Here is a 16833-nt window from a genome sequence, read left to right on the forward strand (position 1 = left end):
ACCAATTGGGTCTCGACTGTGACCTAGTTGGGTCTCGGCAGGTCCCACCCAAGTTCCGAGGAGTCCCGACGACGTCCCATCAGGGTCCTTGCGACATTTCGGTTAGGTTTGTCGAAATAAGAATATAATGCTCAAACTCAAAAAATAATTTACGATTTAAAAAAAAATGAAAATCATTTTACGGAAATTAAAGAGTCTTTTAATATTTTTGATGACTATTATTTTTGGTCACACCTAACACCCTAAAATACATAAAATATTTTTCAAAAATCATTTTTCACCCAAAGATACTAAGAGCCTTAAGAAGTTTGTTCCTCTCATTTATAAAGCTTTCTGAACTTATGGGGATTAATTAGACCAAAGTATCACTACAAGAAATCTAGTCATCAAGGGCGACTCTGAAATTGACGCTAATGCTTACCTATTAGCGTTGACTTTTGAAAGTCACCCCTAATAGGTGAGTATTAGCGTCCACATTGAAGTGGACGCTAATAGTCGACCCAAAAGATAACAACTAGCGGGAATTATAATAGAGGTGGGAAAACTGTTAGGGGCGACAAAAATTAGTATTAGCATCCACAATTATCGACGCTGATAGTTTAGTATCAGCGTCCACAAAAGGTGGACGCTAAATCTCTTGTACAAAAAAAAAAAATAAAAAAAAAAAAACAAATTAACATAAAAGCTCAATAGCGTCCACTCAAAGTGGACGCTGATGATATATTATTCGCGTCCACTTTGAAAGTGGACGTTGATAATTGAGCATTAGAGTGGACGTTAAAGAGCTTGAACAAAAAAAAAAAAAAAAATTAAAATAAAAGCTCAATAGCGTCCACTCAAAGTGGACGCTGATGATATATTATAAGCGTCCACTTTCAAAGTGGACGCTGATAATTGAGCATTAGCGTCCACTTTGACTGGACGCTAAAGAGCTTGTACAAAAATAAAAAAATTAAAAACAAATAAAACTAGAAGATTATAGGTTCAATTGAACATCTAAAAATGATAAAATGTCCTTTATACCCTCAAAACTTTTATAAAATTATAAATTTTCTCTTAATTTGAAATTAAAACTTTTATAAAATTAAAATTAATTTTTCATTTTAAAAAATGAAAAATTAAACTCTAAGCATTCAATTCAACTCTAATAAAAAATAAAAAATTATTTCGATCGAACATTCAATTCAACTCTAAGCATTTTATATTATATTAGTGTATTAGTTATATTGATCATGATACAATTAATAGAATTTGACATGATTGAAAGTTCAATCGAACATCTAATAAGATCAATTCTGATCGATACTAGTACATTAGTCCGATCGATCGTAATGCGATCAAATGATCTATTAAACTCTTTGGATTTTGTATTATCTTTATATGTTAGTTAGATCAATAGTGACAAGTTCAAGAAAATTTCACCATTCGAACATCGAATTTGATGCAATATCCCCCTCCATTCGAGTTTGGCGTTAAAATGTTAAATTACTATATATCTTAAAAATTTAAGCTAATAATTAATTATAAGATAAATATCACATTAATGATCTTTTATACTAAAAATTTATAAACTTTTAATTTGTAGTTAATATTTGAATAATAAAAACATATTTAATATTTGACTCATCGAACATATAATTTGATGCAATATCTCCTTCCATTAGGATTTGGCGTTAAAATGTTATTTCCCAAAAATTTACCTCCGATAATATGTCATTATTTATTTTATATAAATTATCGGATATTCGATCGATCGTGATAAGATCAAATGATCGATCAAACTTCAAACAAATTAAAGGTTCGATGGAACATTCGATCGATCCTAGTGAATTAGTTCGATTGATCGTGATAGGATCAATTATCGATCAAACTAGACATAATTGAAATTGAAGGTTCGATCAAATATCCAATCGGTCCTAGTGAATTAATTCGATTGATCGAAGTGGATTAGTCTAATCAATAGTGATACAATCAAATGATCAAGCGAACTTTATACGATTGTAGGTTCGACCAATCGTCCGATCGATCATAGTGCATTAGTCTGATATATCGTGCTAGGATCAAATAATCAACTGAACTTGACACATTGAAAGTTTGATCGAATGTGCGATCAATTGACAAATTAGTTCAATTGATCGTGATAGGATCAAATCAAATGTTCGATCGAAAATCCGATCGATCAAACATCCAATCGAACTAATTCATTAGGATCAAACATCCAATCGATCCTAGTGAATTAATTTGATTGATCGTGATAAGATCAAACATTTGATCGAAAATCCAATTGATCCTAATGAATTAGTTTGATTGATCGATCAAACGGAATACAATTGAAAGGTTCAATCGAACATTCAATTGAACTAGAAACTTTTTATATTATCTTAGTGCATTAGTTATATTGATCTTATATTATCTTTAGATTTTGTATTGATCTTATAATTAATTATAAAATAAATATCAACTTACTGATCTTAATCATAAAAATTTATTAAACGGAAATTATTAGTTAATATTATAATAATAAAAACATATTACAAGAGAAAATAAAGAAAAAAATAAATAAATAAAATAAATACAAATTAAAAAATTATAAGTATAATTTTTTTTTTTTAAAAAAAAAATTACCCTTTGAGGCTCATTAGCCCTATTGAGTGCGAAAAATAAAGCGCCATCTAGTGGCGCAGTATCTGAAATTTTCGGACCAAAAATTTCATAAAGCACGTCTTTTTTTTTTCCCAAACCTTCAAAACACCAAAATCCCTAACACCCCTCTCACTCACCTCCCTCATCACTCTCACTCTCGATTTCTCTACCGCTGCTCTCCCAAACTTTGACCGACGAAAGCTTTCATACAAGGCTTTGCTGAGAAGCACTCCACTCTGCACTATGTACTGGCTTGCAACTAGAAACGTCGTCGTTTCGCTTCCCCAGTGGCGTTCCCTCGCTCTCTTGCTTCGTTCTGCTGCTCCTAGACACAGCTCATTCAGTTCAGGCCTTCACCGACTCTTCGCTCTCTCTCTCTCTCTCTCTCTCTCTCTATATATATATATATATATATATATATATATTTTAATGCGTGCTATAGTCTGTTGCGTGTCTTTTGGTTGTGTAACTATTAATCTTGTGCTTTTTTATGCCATGGTTTGTCTAACTTTGTGTGAAAATTCTTTCCTTTGTTTCTCATGAGGAATAATTTGTATTGAATATTGGGGGGAGGATATCTTTATTCTCATGTGGGTAAAAAGTGTTACAATGGAGTAGAATCTGTGAAGTTTGATTGATGTAGTAGATGAGTGTGAGAAATGGGTTTTTGGTCTTTGTGTATTTGATGTGTGCGAAGTGCGCTTTAAAATGGCATTTTGTTTCAAAATTTCTACTCCCTTTTGAATTTTTCTTAAGCATGTTGTTTCCCCGTCAAATTACACGTTAAAGTATCTGTTATATGTAATACTAAGATTATGTCTGGTATGCGGAATGATTAGTTCATTAAAAAAAAAAGGAAAAAGAATAGCTTTATTGGAAATGAAAGAATGTGGAATAGAATAGCCATTTTCATGGCCCATGAGGGAATGTCTATTCCAAGTGTTAGAGTATATGTATACTTTAACACCAAGGCTATTTATTTCACATTCTTCCATTCTTAATAAATGCTATTTTTTTTCCTAATGGAATATTCATTTCGTGTACCAAACGTATCATAAGGATTTCTGTGTGACAAGTGAGATAATCCATGTATGCTTGACCCATAAGCAAAAAAGGCCCCCTCCAAGGGGTGGGGTAATAAAGCCACTCAAATGCATTGCTGTGCTTGGCATTTTTATAACAATATGAGCTGTATATCTGTGAGGTTTCTGCTTTTGAAATTAGTAAGTGCATTGGGAATCATCAATTATGTGTAATGAATTGATTATAATGCTTGATCTGGTGTTTTGGCGGTTAGAAAATGGACAATGAGACTGTCATTGCCATAGCCAACAATATTGTTGAAGACTATTCTGGTAAAGAAAACCTTTAAGTGGTGTGGCTGTTGATCGTACTTAATGTTCAATTCTTCCTTCTTTTGTCTGTTTTGATTTACATCTAAATCATGAGACTTTTTTTTTTTTTTGAAAAAAAAGCTACAGCAGCAGACAGTTGGATGGGATTTGTTGTTTTAAAGGCCAGAAAGTTTTGAAGGGAAGCTCAAAAACCACCAAGAAATCTAAAGCATTAAATGGTGCCCTCAATGATAAGGATCTTTCTCACTTACTATGGTGGAAGGAGGTGTGCTACTTCATGCATTTTTGTTAAGTTGCTTGATAGTCTTGCTTCTTTAATATGTGTGGAATAAACTTCACTTATCTCTCCTATTCTTTTGCGCTTTTTGCAGACACCCCCCAATTGTTCAAAAGCTCTCACTTTGGTGTATCAAATTTTTGTTTCCTTTCAAATACCCCCTTACCGTTAGCTTTTGCAGTTAAATCAAACATTTGATTTAGTAAAAGACCTTTATACTCCTAAATTTTTTTTAAAATTCCAAATTTACCCTTATTTATAAATAAAAAATTATAATTATTATATTAAAAAATAATATAAAAAAGTGACCCACCGGGGGTCACCGGTGGTCACTTGTGACCCTCCGGAGGTCACTTATGACCCTCCGGTGGGTCACAAGTGACCCCCGGTCACTATTTTTTTTTTTTTTTTATATATATATATATATATATATAATAATAATAATAATAATAATAATAATAATAATGTCACTATTTTTTTTTTCTTTTATATAATAATAATAATAATATGACCCGTGGGTCACAATACGGGTGGGTTAGATCCACCGGTAAACCCATGGGTCAGGATTTAAAAAAAAGAGAATTATTTTTTAATAAAAAATAAGGGCAAGATTGGAATTTCACACCCTTCCGTTAGGGTTTCACGAAAAATCCTAATGGAAGGGGCATAGTGAAAGGAAACGAAAGTTTGATATACCAAAGTAAGAGCTTTTGAACAATAGGAGGTGTCTGCAAAAAGCGCAAAAGTATAGGGGGTAAGTGAAGTTTCCCCTAAATTTATTGAATACTTTTAAGTAAGATCTTGAATGGTCATGGTTTCTTTGTTGTAGAGAGGTTGGAGAGGTGCAGAAAGCCTTCAACTGTTCAGCTGGTTAAAAGGCTTACATATACCAATTTGCTAGGCTTGGATGTTAACTTGAGAAATGGGAGGTGAGCTCTTATGATGTTGCAATCAGCTTATTGATATTTTGCACGCATGCTTATGATTTAGTGAAACCAAAAAGAAAAAAGAGAGAGGCCAAAATGGGTCCTTTCTTTTTCCTGCTTTTGTTAATTGGTGTGATGATTTGTTGCCATCTAGAATTTTAGTAAATATTCGGTGAAATCATTCTTATTTTACATCTTTAGACAAGGGGCAAAATTGAATTAGCTTAATTGGGAACATTGCTCTTATACAATTTTGATTATTGGAATGGTCAGCAGCTGCATTAGAGCTGAATAGTGGGTTTGTGATAAGCTATCAAAATGCTTCTGGTTGTGAAATTGAATCTTGAAAAAGTGACAGGTTTAAGGTTTCTGATTAAAACTTGTGGTGTTTCGTGGGGTCTGACTTGAGATCAATCAGCGGTTTTGATTATTAATTCCGTGCTATATTCCTAAGCCAAGTGAATTGATTGACTATCTTGCCTTAAATTTTCAGGAATTTGTGGTTATAGTAGTGTCCTGGGCACTATGTGCTTCTGGGAAACTGGTTTTGTTATGTTCTGTTTCTGACTTAGTAGAAGAATGTCTGTTACCTTTGGTAAGCTCCAATATAATAATTTCTTACTTTACTTTCCTTTAGTAGAAGAATGTCTGTTTCCAGAGCATTTTTTACATTTCTGAGCCTTATTAATCTGTCTTTAATGGTATTCGCATGATTGCAAATACTATGAGTTCTCTCAAAAGCATCTTAGAGAAGGGTTCCTTCTGCATAAAACTAACATAGCATTGTGCTCAAATTAGTCTAAAAGAAGGAACACTCAACTGGGAGATGTTGCAGTTTAAGTCAAGGTTTCCACGTGAAGTTTTGCTCTGCAGAGTATGCTATTTCCCTTTTTTCTGCACTCCATCCCTTACTTTTCAAGTTTTTCCTATGGGATCTTAGCAGTTATTTTATTTATTTATTTATTTTTTCTATTTTGGGGTCTATAGTATACAGTTTTGTGTCAATGAGTATTTGGTTTTTCATTTCTACATTTCATCTCTGGTTGATTGTGTTTTCAGGTTGGGGAATTTTATGAATCCATTGGAATAGATGCTTGTGTTCTTGTTGAATATGCAGGCTTGAATCCTTTTGGAGGTCTGCGTTCAGATAGCGTTCCAAGAGCTGGTTGCCCTGTAATGGTATCATATATTTTCTTTTCCATTGATGTTATACTTGGGTTTTTCTTGTTGCATTAAGGAATATGGAAATGTTAGTCTTCTTATATGTAAATGGATGTTGAATTAACTATCTAGTACACCATTTGCATTGTGTTTTAATAATTTAATCAAGTGTTGAACGGAGTTCTTTGGTTTAGTTCAGGGAAGTCCACAATGTGGTATGGATAAGATTGCTGCCATAGAAAGGAAGGTAGTTAACCTGTGCAGCATTTAGAATAGGGGTTTAACAGTAAACTGGCTGAGGTTGCGTCTTAGTCAGCGGAGTTGGTGATTTATTTCTATTGTTTTATTTGTTTATTTATTTTGTTTTGGTTGATTAGTTGGTTGGTGCTTTGTCATTCTTGGCAAATATGGAAATGCTCAAGGGGCTCCTTTTTGGGTTTTTTGTTTTGCCAAATTCAGGGTTGTTGAGTTGGAAATAATTAATTATTTTTTGTTTGTTCAATAACACAATTACTTTCTCATTTATTGGTTGTAGTAGGTTCTGCTTTGGTTTAGCTGTGGCTGCACTAAAAAAAATGTAAAAACTAATGAAGGCCGGAATCAATTCAAACCTTTGGTACAACCCCTCCTAGAGACATCAGTAGTAGGTTGGGTAACACCTATTTATATTTTGTGGTAATAGCTGAGGTATATCTACACCATTCGTGAATTCTGCAGATCAATTAGCTGATATATTTACGAAATCCTTGTATCGAAAGAAACTAGAGTTTATTTGTTCCAAGCTTGGCTTATATGATATATCTGCTCCAACTTGAGGAGGAGTGTTGGAAGAGCTTATTAGGTTAATATGTTATGTGGGTATTTTGCTCTTTGTATTCAAGGTTACAATATATATATATATATATATATATATATATATATATATATATATATGAGGGAGGAAGGCTACGGGAAAAAATATGAATGTGCCGTGCATTATGAGGGAGGAAGGCTATGGGAAAAAATATGAATGTGCGTCCTCTGTTTCTCTAGTGCTTTTCATGAAACCTCAATACAGTAATCACATAGAAGCTATGTACTTATCAAAAAAATCACATAGAAGCTAAGTAAAACACCACCTTGGCATAGTACGACCCATAAAAATCATTAGGACAATCCTAACTAAATCTTTTACAAAAATTATTTTCTCTAATTTTATTTCCTTCAAGAGATGTCATAACCTTGCAAGTAATAAGCCACTTGGTTTCCTTCACTATAAAGATGAGAGACGAGAATCTCCATATTTGAAAGAATAATAGTTAGGCTCTTTTTTTTTTTTTTTTTTCATCAAGTTTCTCAAGAAAAAGTAGGTAAAGAAATTTAGATACTGTTAAATTAGAACTAATTTTGCCTAAAATTTTTGCCAGAAGTTAGTTCAGATTTTGCCACTTGAATAAAGCATGTTTATAAATGGACTAATCATGTAGGCTAGCTTACTTTCACGAGGCACTGTAACCCAAAGTTGTTCACCATGATATAAAAATTGAGTAACATTTCAATTGACAAACTAATTATCCTATGTAAATATTATGTGGCCATGGATTCACCATATGGACTATTGCCCTATTGTATTGCTAACTATATTTGTTCTTTTGCTTATTTCTCTTGCATTTCTTCACTTTTATATGTACTCTTACAACTTTGACATGGTTGATTTGAAAGAGTTATCCTTGATCAGTGGAAAAACAACTTGGTAATGGCGTTATTGTGTGCATCTTCATATTTATCCTTTACAAATTAGAAAATCTTCCTTTTGGTGTTTTGAGCATGTTCTTTTGGACATTGTGAATTGTAATGTTCATATTTCTCTTATCGGCAGACTGAATTTTTGTACTTGTAATCAATTCACTTTAGATTTTTCAATTTGATAAGCAATATGTATTGCTAGAAACTTTTTGTTGCCCTTTTGGTATTCTTTTGTCATGACTTTTTTATTGTTTCTTTTCATTAGGATCATTGATATATCTTTTGAATATGACCTCATCTTTTAAAATTGCTTTTTTTTTTAAAAAAAAAAATAATAATAATAAAACATTATTAGGGTTGAATTGACCCTAATAATGTTTTATTTTTTTTAGAATGTTAGACCCATTAGCGTCCACTTTAGTTTGGACGCTGATGATTATTTTTTTAATCATTAGCGTCCATTAAGGTGGACGCCAATAGTTAACCATCAGTGTCCACTCTACTTTGGATGCTGATGGTTGTTTTTTTTTTTTTAATAGTGGACGCTAATAGTACAATCATCAGTGTCCACTTTAGTTTGGACGTTGATGATTATTTTTTTAATCATTAGTGTCCTTTAAGGTGGACGCCAATAGTTAACCATCAGCGTCCACTCTACTTTGGACGCTGATGGTTGTTTTTTTTTTTTTTTAATAGTGGACGCTAATAGTACAACCATCAACGCCCACTTTAGTTTGGACGCTGATGGTTATTTTTTTAATCATTAGCGTCCATTAAGGTGGACGCCAATAGTTAACCATCAGCGTCCACTCTACTTTGGACGCTGATGGTTGTTTTTTTTTTTTTTTTTATAACCATTAGCGTCGACAAAGTGGACGCTAATAGTTAACCATCTGCGTTCACTCTACTTTGGACGATGATGGTTGTTTTTTTTTTAATTTATTATTATTTTTTTTTATGAGTACGTTTTTTTTTTTTAATGACCATTAGCGTCCACTCCATGTGGACGCTAATAGTCCACCATTAGCGTCCACTTTGAGTGGACGCTGATAGTAGAGCACTAGCGTTGACTTTGCCTTTCGTTGACTTCAACTTTAGTTACAAAAATTCACGACTTTTAGCGTCCACATTGTCGACGCTAAAAGTAATCATTAGCGTCCACTTATAAGTGGACGCTGATAATCACAAAGTTGATCATTAGGGTCGGACGATTAGCGTCCAACCCATTAGCGTCCAAAAGTCGACGTTGTTGTCAACAGCGTCCACTTTAGGATTTTTAGCGTCCAAATAATGTCGCCCCTAAAGACCGAATTTCTTGTAGTGGTGGAAGGGTTGCTAGAGATGGCAATATTATGCAATCCATTATATTTATCAAACACACGCATCTACCCCAACATTATTCTGCCTTTTGTCTTCAACAGATAGATTTTTTTTTAGGGTTGTTTGGTTAATTTATATTTCTTGTGCATGTCTTGTTGTTGTAATATATGTTCCGACAAAAAAGAAAATGGAAAATAAAGAAAATAAAGACTAGCTTGCTTACATGTTTGATATTGCATTGCATTGAAAAGTAGAACTTTTAAAGTCAAAATGAATTTTTTTTGAAGAAAAAAAAAAAATTTTGAACCAACCGATTATCGGGAAAAAAAAAAAAAAAACAACCAAAAATTCAGAAAGAAAATAAAAAAGTCTAAATTGTTTTATGTGAACTTTAATTTGGGTTCAACATTCCCAACTCGTCTTAGATGTTAGAAAGAACTTTGCAGGATGCATGTGGGTGGTCCACCGTGTGCAAATTAATCAAAAATAGCAAGAAATTAAAATACAAAAGATTTCACTAATTGTTTTAGAAGTACCTTTGAAACATTATTTGGAGGGTCAAAAATCAATTTTTAAAGATTTATTTTTAAAAAAATACATATATATTTTTTTAAAAATTTATTTGTTTTGGGGGACCACCTTATGCCCTAAGGCCTAAGGTGGTTCCGCCCCTGGCTGTCGTGGATCTTGGAAGATGGATAACTAGTTTGGCTTTATGACTAGATCAATGAAGGTTTAATTATTTTTAGGGTTAAATATAAATTCAATACCTTTGGTTTGCACCAAAATCAAGTAGCCTATGTTTTCAAAAATATCACAAATGGTACCTGTGGTAAGTAAATAAATTCACTTGGTACCTTTATTAAGATTTCGTTAGGTTTTTTAACGAAACGCCATGTCACTCTTACACGTGGGCGCCACATAGCGTTGTACTTGAGTTTTTGGGTGCCATGTTATTTTTTTAATTATTATTTTTTTAAAAAAAAAAAAAAAAAAGAAAAGAAAGGAGAGTTGGGGTGGCCGAATGGCCTAGGGGGTGGTTCAGCCAACCCCCAAGGTGGCCGTCTGGGGGTGACCAAACCATCCCATGGCCTAAGGGGGTGGTTCGGCCACCCCCTAGGGCCAAACCATTAAACAAAAAAACAAAAAAAATATGGTGTGGAAGCCATGGCCCAACCATTCGATTTTCCTTCCGAGTTGACAGCCAGCCAGAGCACTGTGGGTATCTTGGGTTTAATCTCCATCGTACCGATATATACAAATGATACGGAGGTCAAGCTGCTAATTTCAGTCAAGCTTTTCGTCAAACAGATTGACTACAAATCTCAAGTAATTCAATTATACGATCCAGATCATTGCTTTCCAAGGCAGCTCCAAAGACTCAATTTATCTTCCTCGCCTTTCCAATTCAAAGTAGATTCCCCTTATTACAGCCTTTCGGACTGCGTCTTCTTCAATTGTTCCCAAAGAGAAGTAAACTTGGAGTTTATCCGTTGTCTTAGTAGCCAAAACCACCAGATTTATGCCTTCGATACGGATGATGACCTCATGAACTACCCCCATCAAATGTTTTTTCAAGGTTGGTCCTAGGGGGTGGCATCCTAGGTACCACGCCACGTGGTGCCCACATGTAAGGTTGACATAGCATTCTGTTAAAAAATTTAACGGAATCTTAACGGAGGTATCAAGTGGGTTTATTTACTTACCACATGTACCATTTGTGATATTTTTGAAAACTCAGGTGACTATTTGATTTTGGTGCAAACCACAGGTACTGAATTTGTATTTAACCCTTATTTTTATGTGAAATTTACTTAATTCTCTTAAACTTTTACGGTTTTTGCAATCTCTTTTCAAAATTCAAAAACTCTTAATTGAGTGTATTGAACTTTAAAACATTTGCAATCTCACCCCTTCGGTTAAGGTTTGTCAAATGTTGAAATGATAATTATACCCTTGTAAATTTCATGACATTACAAAATTACCCTTAAGTTACAATGATTTTTTAAAAAAAAAAAGAAAAAGAAAAAGAAAAGAAAAAGTGAATAAAAAACCTTAAAAAAAAAAATACAGGGGTATTTTGAACTTTGGGGGGAGATTACGAACGGATGAAGTTTCCCCTTATTTTTATCATGGTAACTTGGGTTGTAACACTCACTTTCAAATTAATTAAATCTTATGTTAGTGAGGGTGACATGTTTTGTCCATTTTCTTATCAATGATTGTAAGCAGCTCCTACGTAAATTAAAGATTGGCTGGGATACCATATATGTTTGTCCACATCTGTCTCGCACATGCCGATGCGGATGTGATTATTGACAATATGTACATCTGTATATAAATAAAGTGATTATCACTTTTAAGTATTCACATCGGCGTCATGTGATTATTACCTGCATCCACACAATACTAATTATTTCGGTTATTAAATGTAGTTATTATCCGTTATCCGCAAATGAGGTAATATTTGGCTATTTGGTCTATATTATGACATTTTTTAAACGATTTTGAAAATACTTTGGACCTTTTTTTAGTGTTTTGGGCTTGTTTTAGTGTTTCCTTAAGGCCTAATGTTTTAGATGAAATCCATATCTATTTTACATTTGAACTTAAAAATAACCAAAAAAAAAAAAAAAAAATACAAACGCCCAATGATGAATTTATCCAAGAAGGTAACATATATATCAAATGGTGAAATTATTATGTAGACTAATGTCCCACTTCGTTACAAGCTTGCATTACCAAACTCGACACTACTTGTGCTAAGTGCAATCACTTATAAATAAAAAGATAAATTTACAACTTCTCTCTGGTGGGAGAAGCTTTTCCTTCTCTCTAGGTAGAGAAAACTTGCCTCCTTTTTGAGGCTTTTTACCACCTGTTGTGTGGTTGTTTGGGGAGGAGGGAAAGTTCTTCCTCTTTCCCTCCTCCCCTACCCCCACCCCCCCCCCCCCCCCCTCCTTTTTTTTTATCTCCGATTAGTGTGCTCGTGGCTTTCTTGTTTCATTTCCACCCTCTAACATAGTGTTTCTTCACCACCTTCTGCTGCCCAAGGCCACTTGCCTCCTTCACCATCCAGCTCCCTGCCACTCGTCGCTTGCTGTCCTCCACCCTACAACCCAAATCTGTCATGGTTCGTAGATGAGTTTTCTATAAAACCCGATAGACTTTCCTATAGTCGACCGAGGTCTTCATGCGCCAATGCACCATCCTCGCCGGCCTCCCAGCTCCCCACTACCACCTTACGCTCCGCCTCCAGCCATTCATGCACTGAAGCGTGAGCTCCATGCACTTGGCGTGGACCTCAGACGTCGATACGTGTTCCCCACGCCTCAGTCAGCGGGCTTCTCTTGCCACTCCTCCACCTTCTCCCCCACCAACACTACTTTTTGTATGGCTTTTTTTGTTGTTTTTTCGATTGTTGTTTTGGTTTTTCCTTTCTTTTCTTTTTTCTCTTTATTTTCCTTGTATTTCCTGTTGTTTTGTTTGAGTTAAATTTTGTGGGTTTTATTCTCTCTTTGTTCTTCATTAAAGTTCTTTATTTTCCACATATTTCCAAATTGATGTGTCAATTTTATATCAAAGCTTGATAAAAGTTAGAGTAACATTATTTAATAAACAGTTATATGATTACCATATCACTGGAATGACGTGGCAATGAAAATTATCCTTTGATTTTTTTTAATTTTTCACAAGATTGTATGATAATTACATAACAGTCTAAAATATAACATTACTCATCTAAAGGTTAATCTGCATCATGATATAATTGCAAGATAAAAAAGTGATGTGGTGAGAGATAAATAGCAAAGTGGCCCTAGCCCAAAGAAAGTTGAACATGAAAAAAGAAGAAGAGAAGCTTTTCTCGAGTTAAAAAGAAAAAGAAAAAGAATACATAGGTTAATTAAGGTTTCTTTTAGAGAGAATAGCAGTTAACATGGTACGCCACCTATCAATTCAAACAAAACTTATTTTTTTACAACTCAACCATGTATGTATATATATATTGACATTTCTTTCCGGAACTTTCTAAAAAAGGATTGCAATCATTTATTAATGTGGACACATGAAAGATTTTTATAGAAAATTGGTCATGTTTCTTGAAACAGTAACTTAATTCCCAACCGACCCCAACCGACCATCTGTGTTTGCTCTCCAACCAGTTACCTATTGCACTTCCAAGCCTCCACCTCCAAGCTATAACTATATATTCATCTTCAAAGCCTCCTCTATCTATATCTCCTAGAAAATAAAGAAAGAAACAAAGTGTTGATATCATATTATATATATATATATATAATATAATGAGACTTTCAAGATCTTTCTTGGCTTCCTTTCTTCTTCTGTTTCTTCGGCTATTTGTGGCTGATGGCCAGCGTGTTCCTGCATTGTTCATATTTGGGGACTCTTTTTTTGATGTCGGTAACAATAACAACCTCGTCACCCTTATAAAAGCTAACTTCCCTCCTTATGGAAGAGACTTTGTCACTAAACAACCAACCGGGAGGTTCTGCAATGGAAAGCTTGCCGCTGACTTCACTGGTTCATCATTCTCAAACTCCCCAATTCTTTTTTATTTTTTATATTTATTTTTTATAACTTGGGTATCCAGGCAAAACGCCCCTTCTACACGGGTTGAACCTTAGACGTAATGTTTCATGAAGCAGAGGGCCAAGTGACTTACCACTCGAATCAACCCTTTCGCGTTAAAGATTCTCTGTTAATAGTAATGCTTTCTACTGGTTCTTTAATGGATTTCTCATTTAAGGGTTTATTTATTTTTTATTTTTTTTGTTTTTTTAAATTACAGCTGAAAGCCTAGGCTTCACTTCTTATCCACAAGATTATCTTAGCATAGAAGCGAGCGGAAATAACCTCTTGATGGGTGCAAACTTTGCTTCAGCTGCATCTGGTTATTTTGATGCTACAGCCGACCTATATGTAAATACATTAACAAGACTAAAATTCTAGCTTTTTCTTATATATATATATGGTATGGTATGATATTATATATGTTGTACATTTTGGTGATATTGTAGCATGCAATCTCATTAAGTCAACAGCTGGAGTACTACAGGGAGTATCGGCGTAGGGTGGTGGAAATTGCAGGGAGATCAAATGCTTCAAGAATAACATCTGGTGCAATCTACTTTCTTAGTGCTGGGAGCAGTGACTTTCTTCAGAACTATTATGTTGATCCTCTTCTTCAATCCACCTATTCGTTTGATCGCTTCTCGGACATTCTCTTGCATTCCTATACAAATTTCATTCGGGTCCCTCTTCTCCTCACATCACTTCTCAAAACTTAGATTATACTTATCTTTCTCCTTTTTTATTTTATTTTTTCTTCGAAATAAGAACATTAACAAACATTCAAGATTACCTTTTATCTTTATGTATATTATTTGTACGAATTAAGAAAAAATAAACAAAATTCGTATGCATTAATTGATAAACTAAGAAACATTTGTGATAGAGCCTATATGCATTGGGAGCGAGGAGAATTGGAGTGACGACACTACCCCCAATGGGATGCCTGCCAGCAGCCATGACATTATATGGGTTGAGTGCGAATGAGTGTGTGGAAAGGTTAAACAATGATGCAGTTTCTTTCAATAAGAAGCTCAATGCCACATCTAAGAGGCTGCAAAATCGCCTTTCTAGTCTCATATTGGTTGTCATTGATATCTACCAACCTCTTTTCAATCTTTCCACAAATCCTACTCCAAATGGTACGTGGATTACTTCTCTATGTTCACGTAAGCATGAATCGAAAGATGTTAATTTATTTATTTTTGGTAGACGCATGCATGTTAGTAAATTGTAAAAGAGTTGTAATCGTACGTAGGGTAGATAAACATTAATTACTCCTAGGCTAGACACCTAAAAGAAAGTGGCTCGTCATATATATAGCTCATCAAGCCTCTAGTACTATGAGACCAAACCCATTGTATATTAATGTAGATCATACGCGGACCACCCATAGTGACCTCAACCCACTTTTTAGGAAGGGAGCTCCTCCTACAAAACAGGGGAAGGGTTGTCAAAAGGTCAGCCCGTCGAAATATTGGGAATACTCTGACGCCCAAGTCAGTAAAAGCCTTTATAAAATAAATGAAGAGTGTGTATATGAGCAAGGTAGTCGCATATGGTAGTGTCAGTGCCTGTTCTTTTCCTCGGCTTCCTTAGGCTTTCGTAGAAGTTGGGTGATATTTATTTTGTAAAATGGTCCTCCATATATAGATCGATTTGTTAATTTTTCATAATAATATGTGTGGTTACAGGGTTTTTTGAGGCAAAGAGGGCTTGCTGTGTATCAGGCGTGCTAGCGACGGCAATGTTATGCAATTCATATTCTTTGGGCACGTGTGTTAATGCATCAGATTACGTCTTCTGGGACGGTTTCCATCCATCGGAGGCTGCAAACAACTTTATAGTCCGAACTTTGATCCCAAGTGGTGTTCAGCTCATCAGCTAATTATCATACACATGCATCTACCTCAACATTATTGTGCTTTTCTCTTCAACAGATCCTTGTTTTTGAGGGTTTATTTGGTTAATTTATATTTCTTGTGGGTTTGTTTGTATAATACGGATGGAAGAAGATAGAGATTTGTATCATTATATATAATTCTACCGATTAAATGAAAAGTAATGATAAATTCATTCCTGTGTTTCGATTTTTAGTTAAAGTTGCTTCCATATATATGTATCTTCTGACAAGAAAAAAAATAAAGACTTGCTTACGGTTGTATTAAGAGGGGCAAAATTTTCTTTCAAATTGGGTGGAGGAACTTCCTTTAACCTAGTCTATAAAAATGACATGTGTTCATTTTTTTAATAGAACATGTTTGGCACTGTATTGAAAAAAAAAAAAAAAAAAAAAAATAGGGCTTTTAAAGTTAAATTGAGTTTTTTGATAAAAAAAAAAAAAATTAAAAAATTAAAAAAAAAACTTTATTTTAAGGTTTTTTTTTTCAAAAGTGTTTTTTTGTCTTTTTTTAGAGTAAAAAAGTTAAAAAATATTTTTTGAGCTTCTTACCAAACGGACCAACTTTTTACTTAGTACAACTTTTTATATATTAAAAATACTTTTTACACTCCTTAACACAATCTCAATTAGGTTCTAACCAGTGGCTTAAGCGTTATCCTTGGGGAGGGGGGTATAGTGTATAGGGTGAGGCTGTTGGGAGTTGCATTCAAGAAATGGTGTATCCGGGTCCTTGCTGGGTCGTTTGGGCCATAATTCTATGGGCCCTTCGGATTCTGATCATAGGTCGCCGGCCTAATAGGCCTTGGCTTGTAGGCCGCCGGTCTTTCAAGTGTTTTCTGGTACGTGGCCTTTCTTGAAGGAGCTATCGGTAGTTTGACCCTCAAGAAGTCTTTTTATTTCTTTGATTTTTTAGTGTGATGATCAAACCAAACG

General features: G+C 34.3%; 2 protein-coding genes across 2 annotated transcripts; both read left to right on the plus strand.

The window, feature by feature from the left end:
* Positions 1-3827: 3827 nt before the first annotated feature.
* LOC132177121 (DNA mismatch repair protein MSH1, mitochondrial-like) lies at positions 3828-6633 on the plus strand. Its single transcript, XM_088518711.1, has 6 exons — positions 3828-3847; positions 4119-4263; positions 5107-5204; positions 6000-6075; positions 6261-6380; positions 6562-6633. Exons 1-6 carry the CDS (start codon positions 3828-3830, stop codon positions 6631-6633), a joined length of 531 nt encoding a protein of 176 aa, XP_088374837.1.
* Positions 6634-13711: 7078 nt separating this feature from the next.
* LOC132163331 (GDSL esterase/lipase At5g22810-like) lies at positions 13712-15885 on the plus strand. The gene is made up of 5 exons (XM_059573581.2): positions 13712-13949; positions 14218-14348; positions 14447-14680; positions 14884-15139; positions 15692-15885. Exons 1-5 carry the CDS (start codon positions 13712-13714, stop codon positions 15883-15885), a joined length of 1053 nt encoding a protein of 350 aa, XP_059429564.2.
* The last annotated feature ends 948 nt before the right edge of the window (positions 15886-16833 follow it).

The sequence above is a fragment of the Corylus avellana genome, chromosome 8 (genome assembly GCF_965113065.1).
Source record: "Corylus avellana chromosome 8, dhCorAvel1.hap1.2, whole genome shotgun sequence".
NCBI classification, from domain to species: Eukaryota; Viridiplantae; Streptophyta; class Magnoliopsida; order Fagales; family Betulaceae; genus Corylus; species Corylus avellana.

Excerpts from the sequence above, each read along its gene's own strand:
- LOC132177121 (XM_088518711.1), top strand. The coding sequence starts at position 3,828 with ATGAGCTGTATATCTGTGAG. Across the intron at positions 3,848-4,118 it reads ATGAGCTGTATATCTGTGAG|CTACAGCAGCAGACAGTTGG; the intron begins GTTTCTGCTTTT and ends TTGAAAAAAAAG. Across the intron at positions 6,076-6,260 it reads GTGAAGTTTTGCTCTGCAGA|GTTGGGGAATTTTATGAATC; the intron begins GTATGCTATTTC and ends TTGTGTTTTCAG.
- LOC132163331 (XM_059573581.2), top strand. The coding sequence starts at position 13,712 with ATGAGACTTTCAAGATCTTTCTTGGCTTCCTTTCTTCTTCTGTTTCTT. Across the intron at positions 14,349-14,446 it reads ATGCTACAGCCGACCTATAT|CATGCAATCTCATTAAGTCA; the intron begins GTAAATACATTA and ends GTGATATTGTAG. Across the intron at positions 14,681-14,883 it reads CCTATACAAATTTCATTCGG|AGCCTATATGCATTGGGAGC; the intron begins GTCCCTCTTCTC and ends CATTTGTGATAG.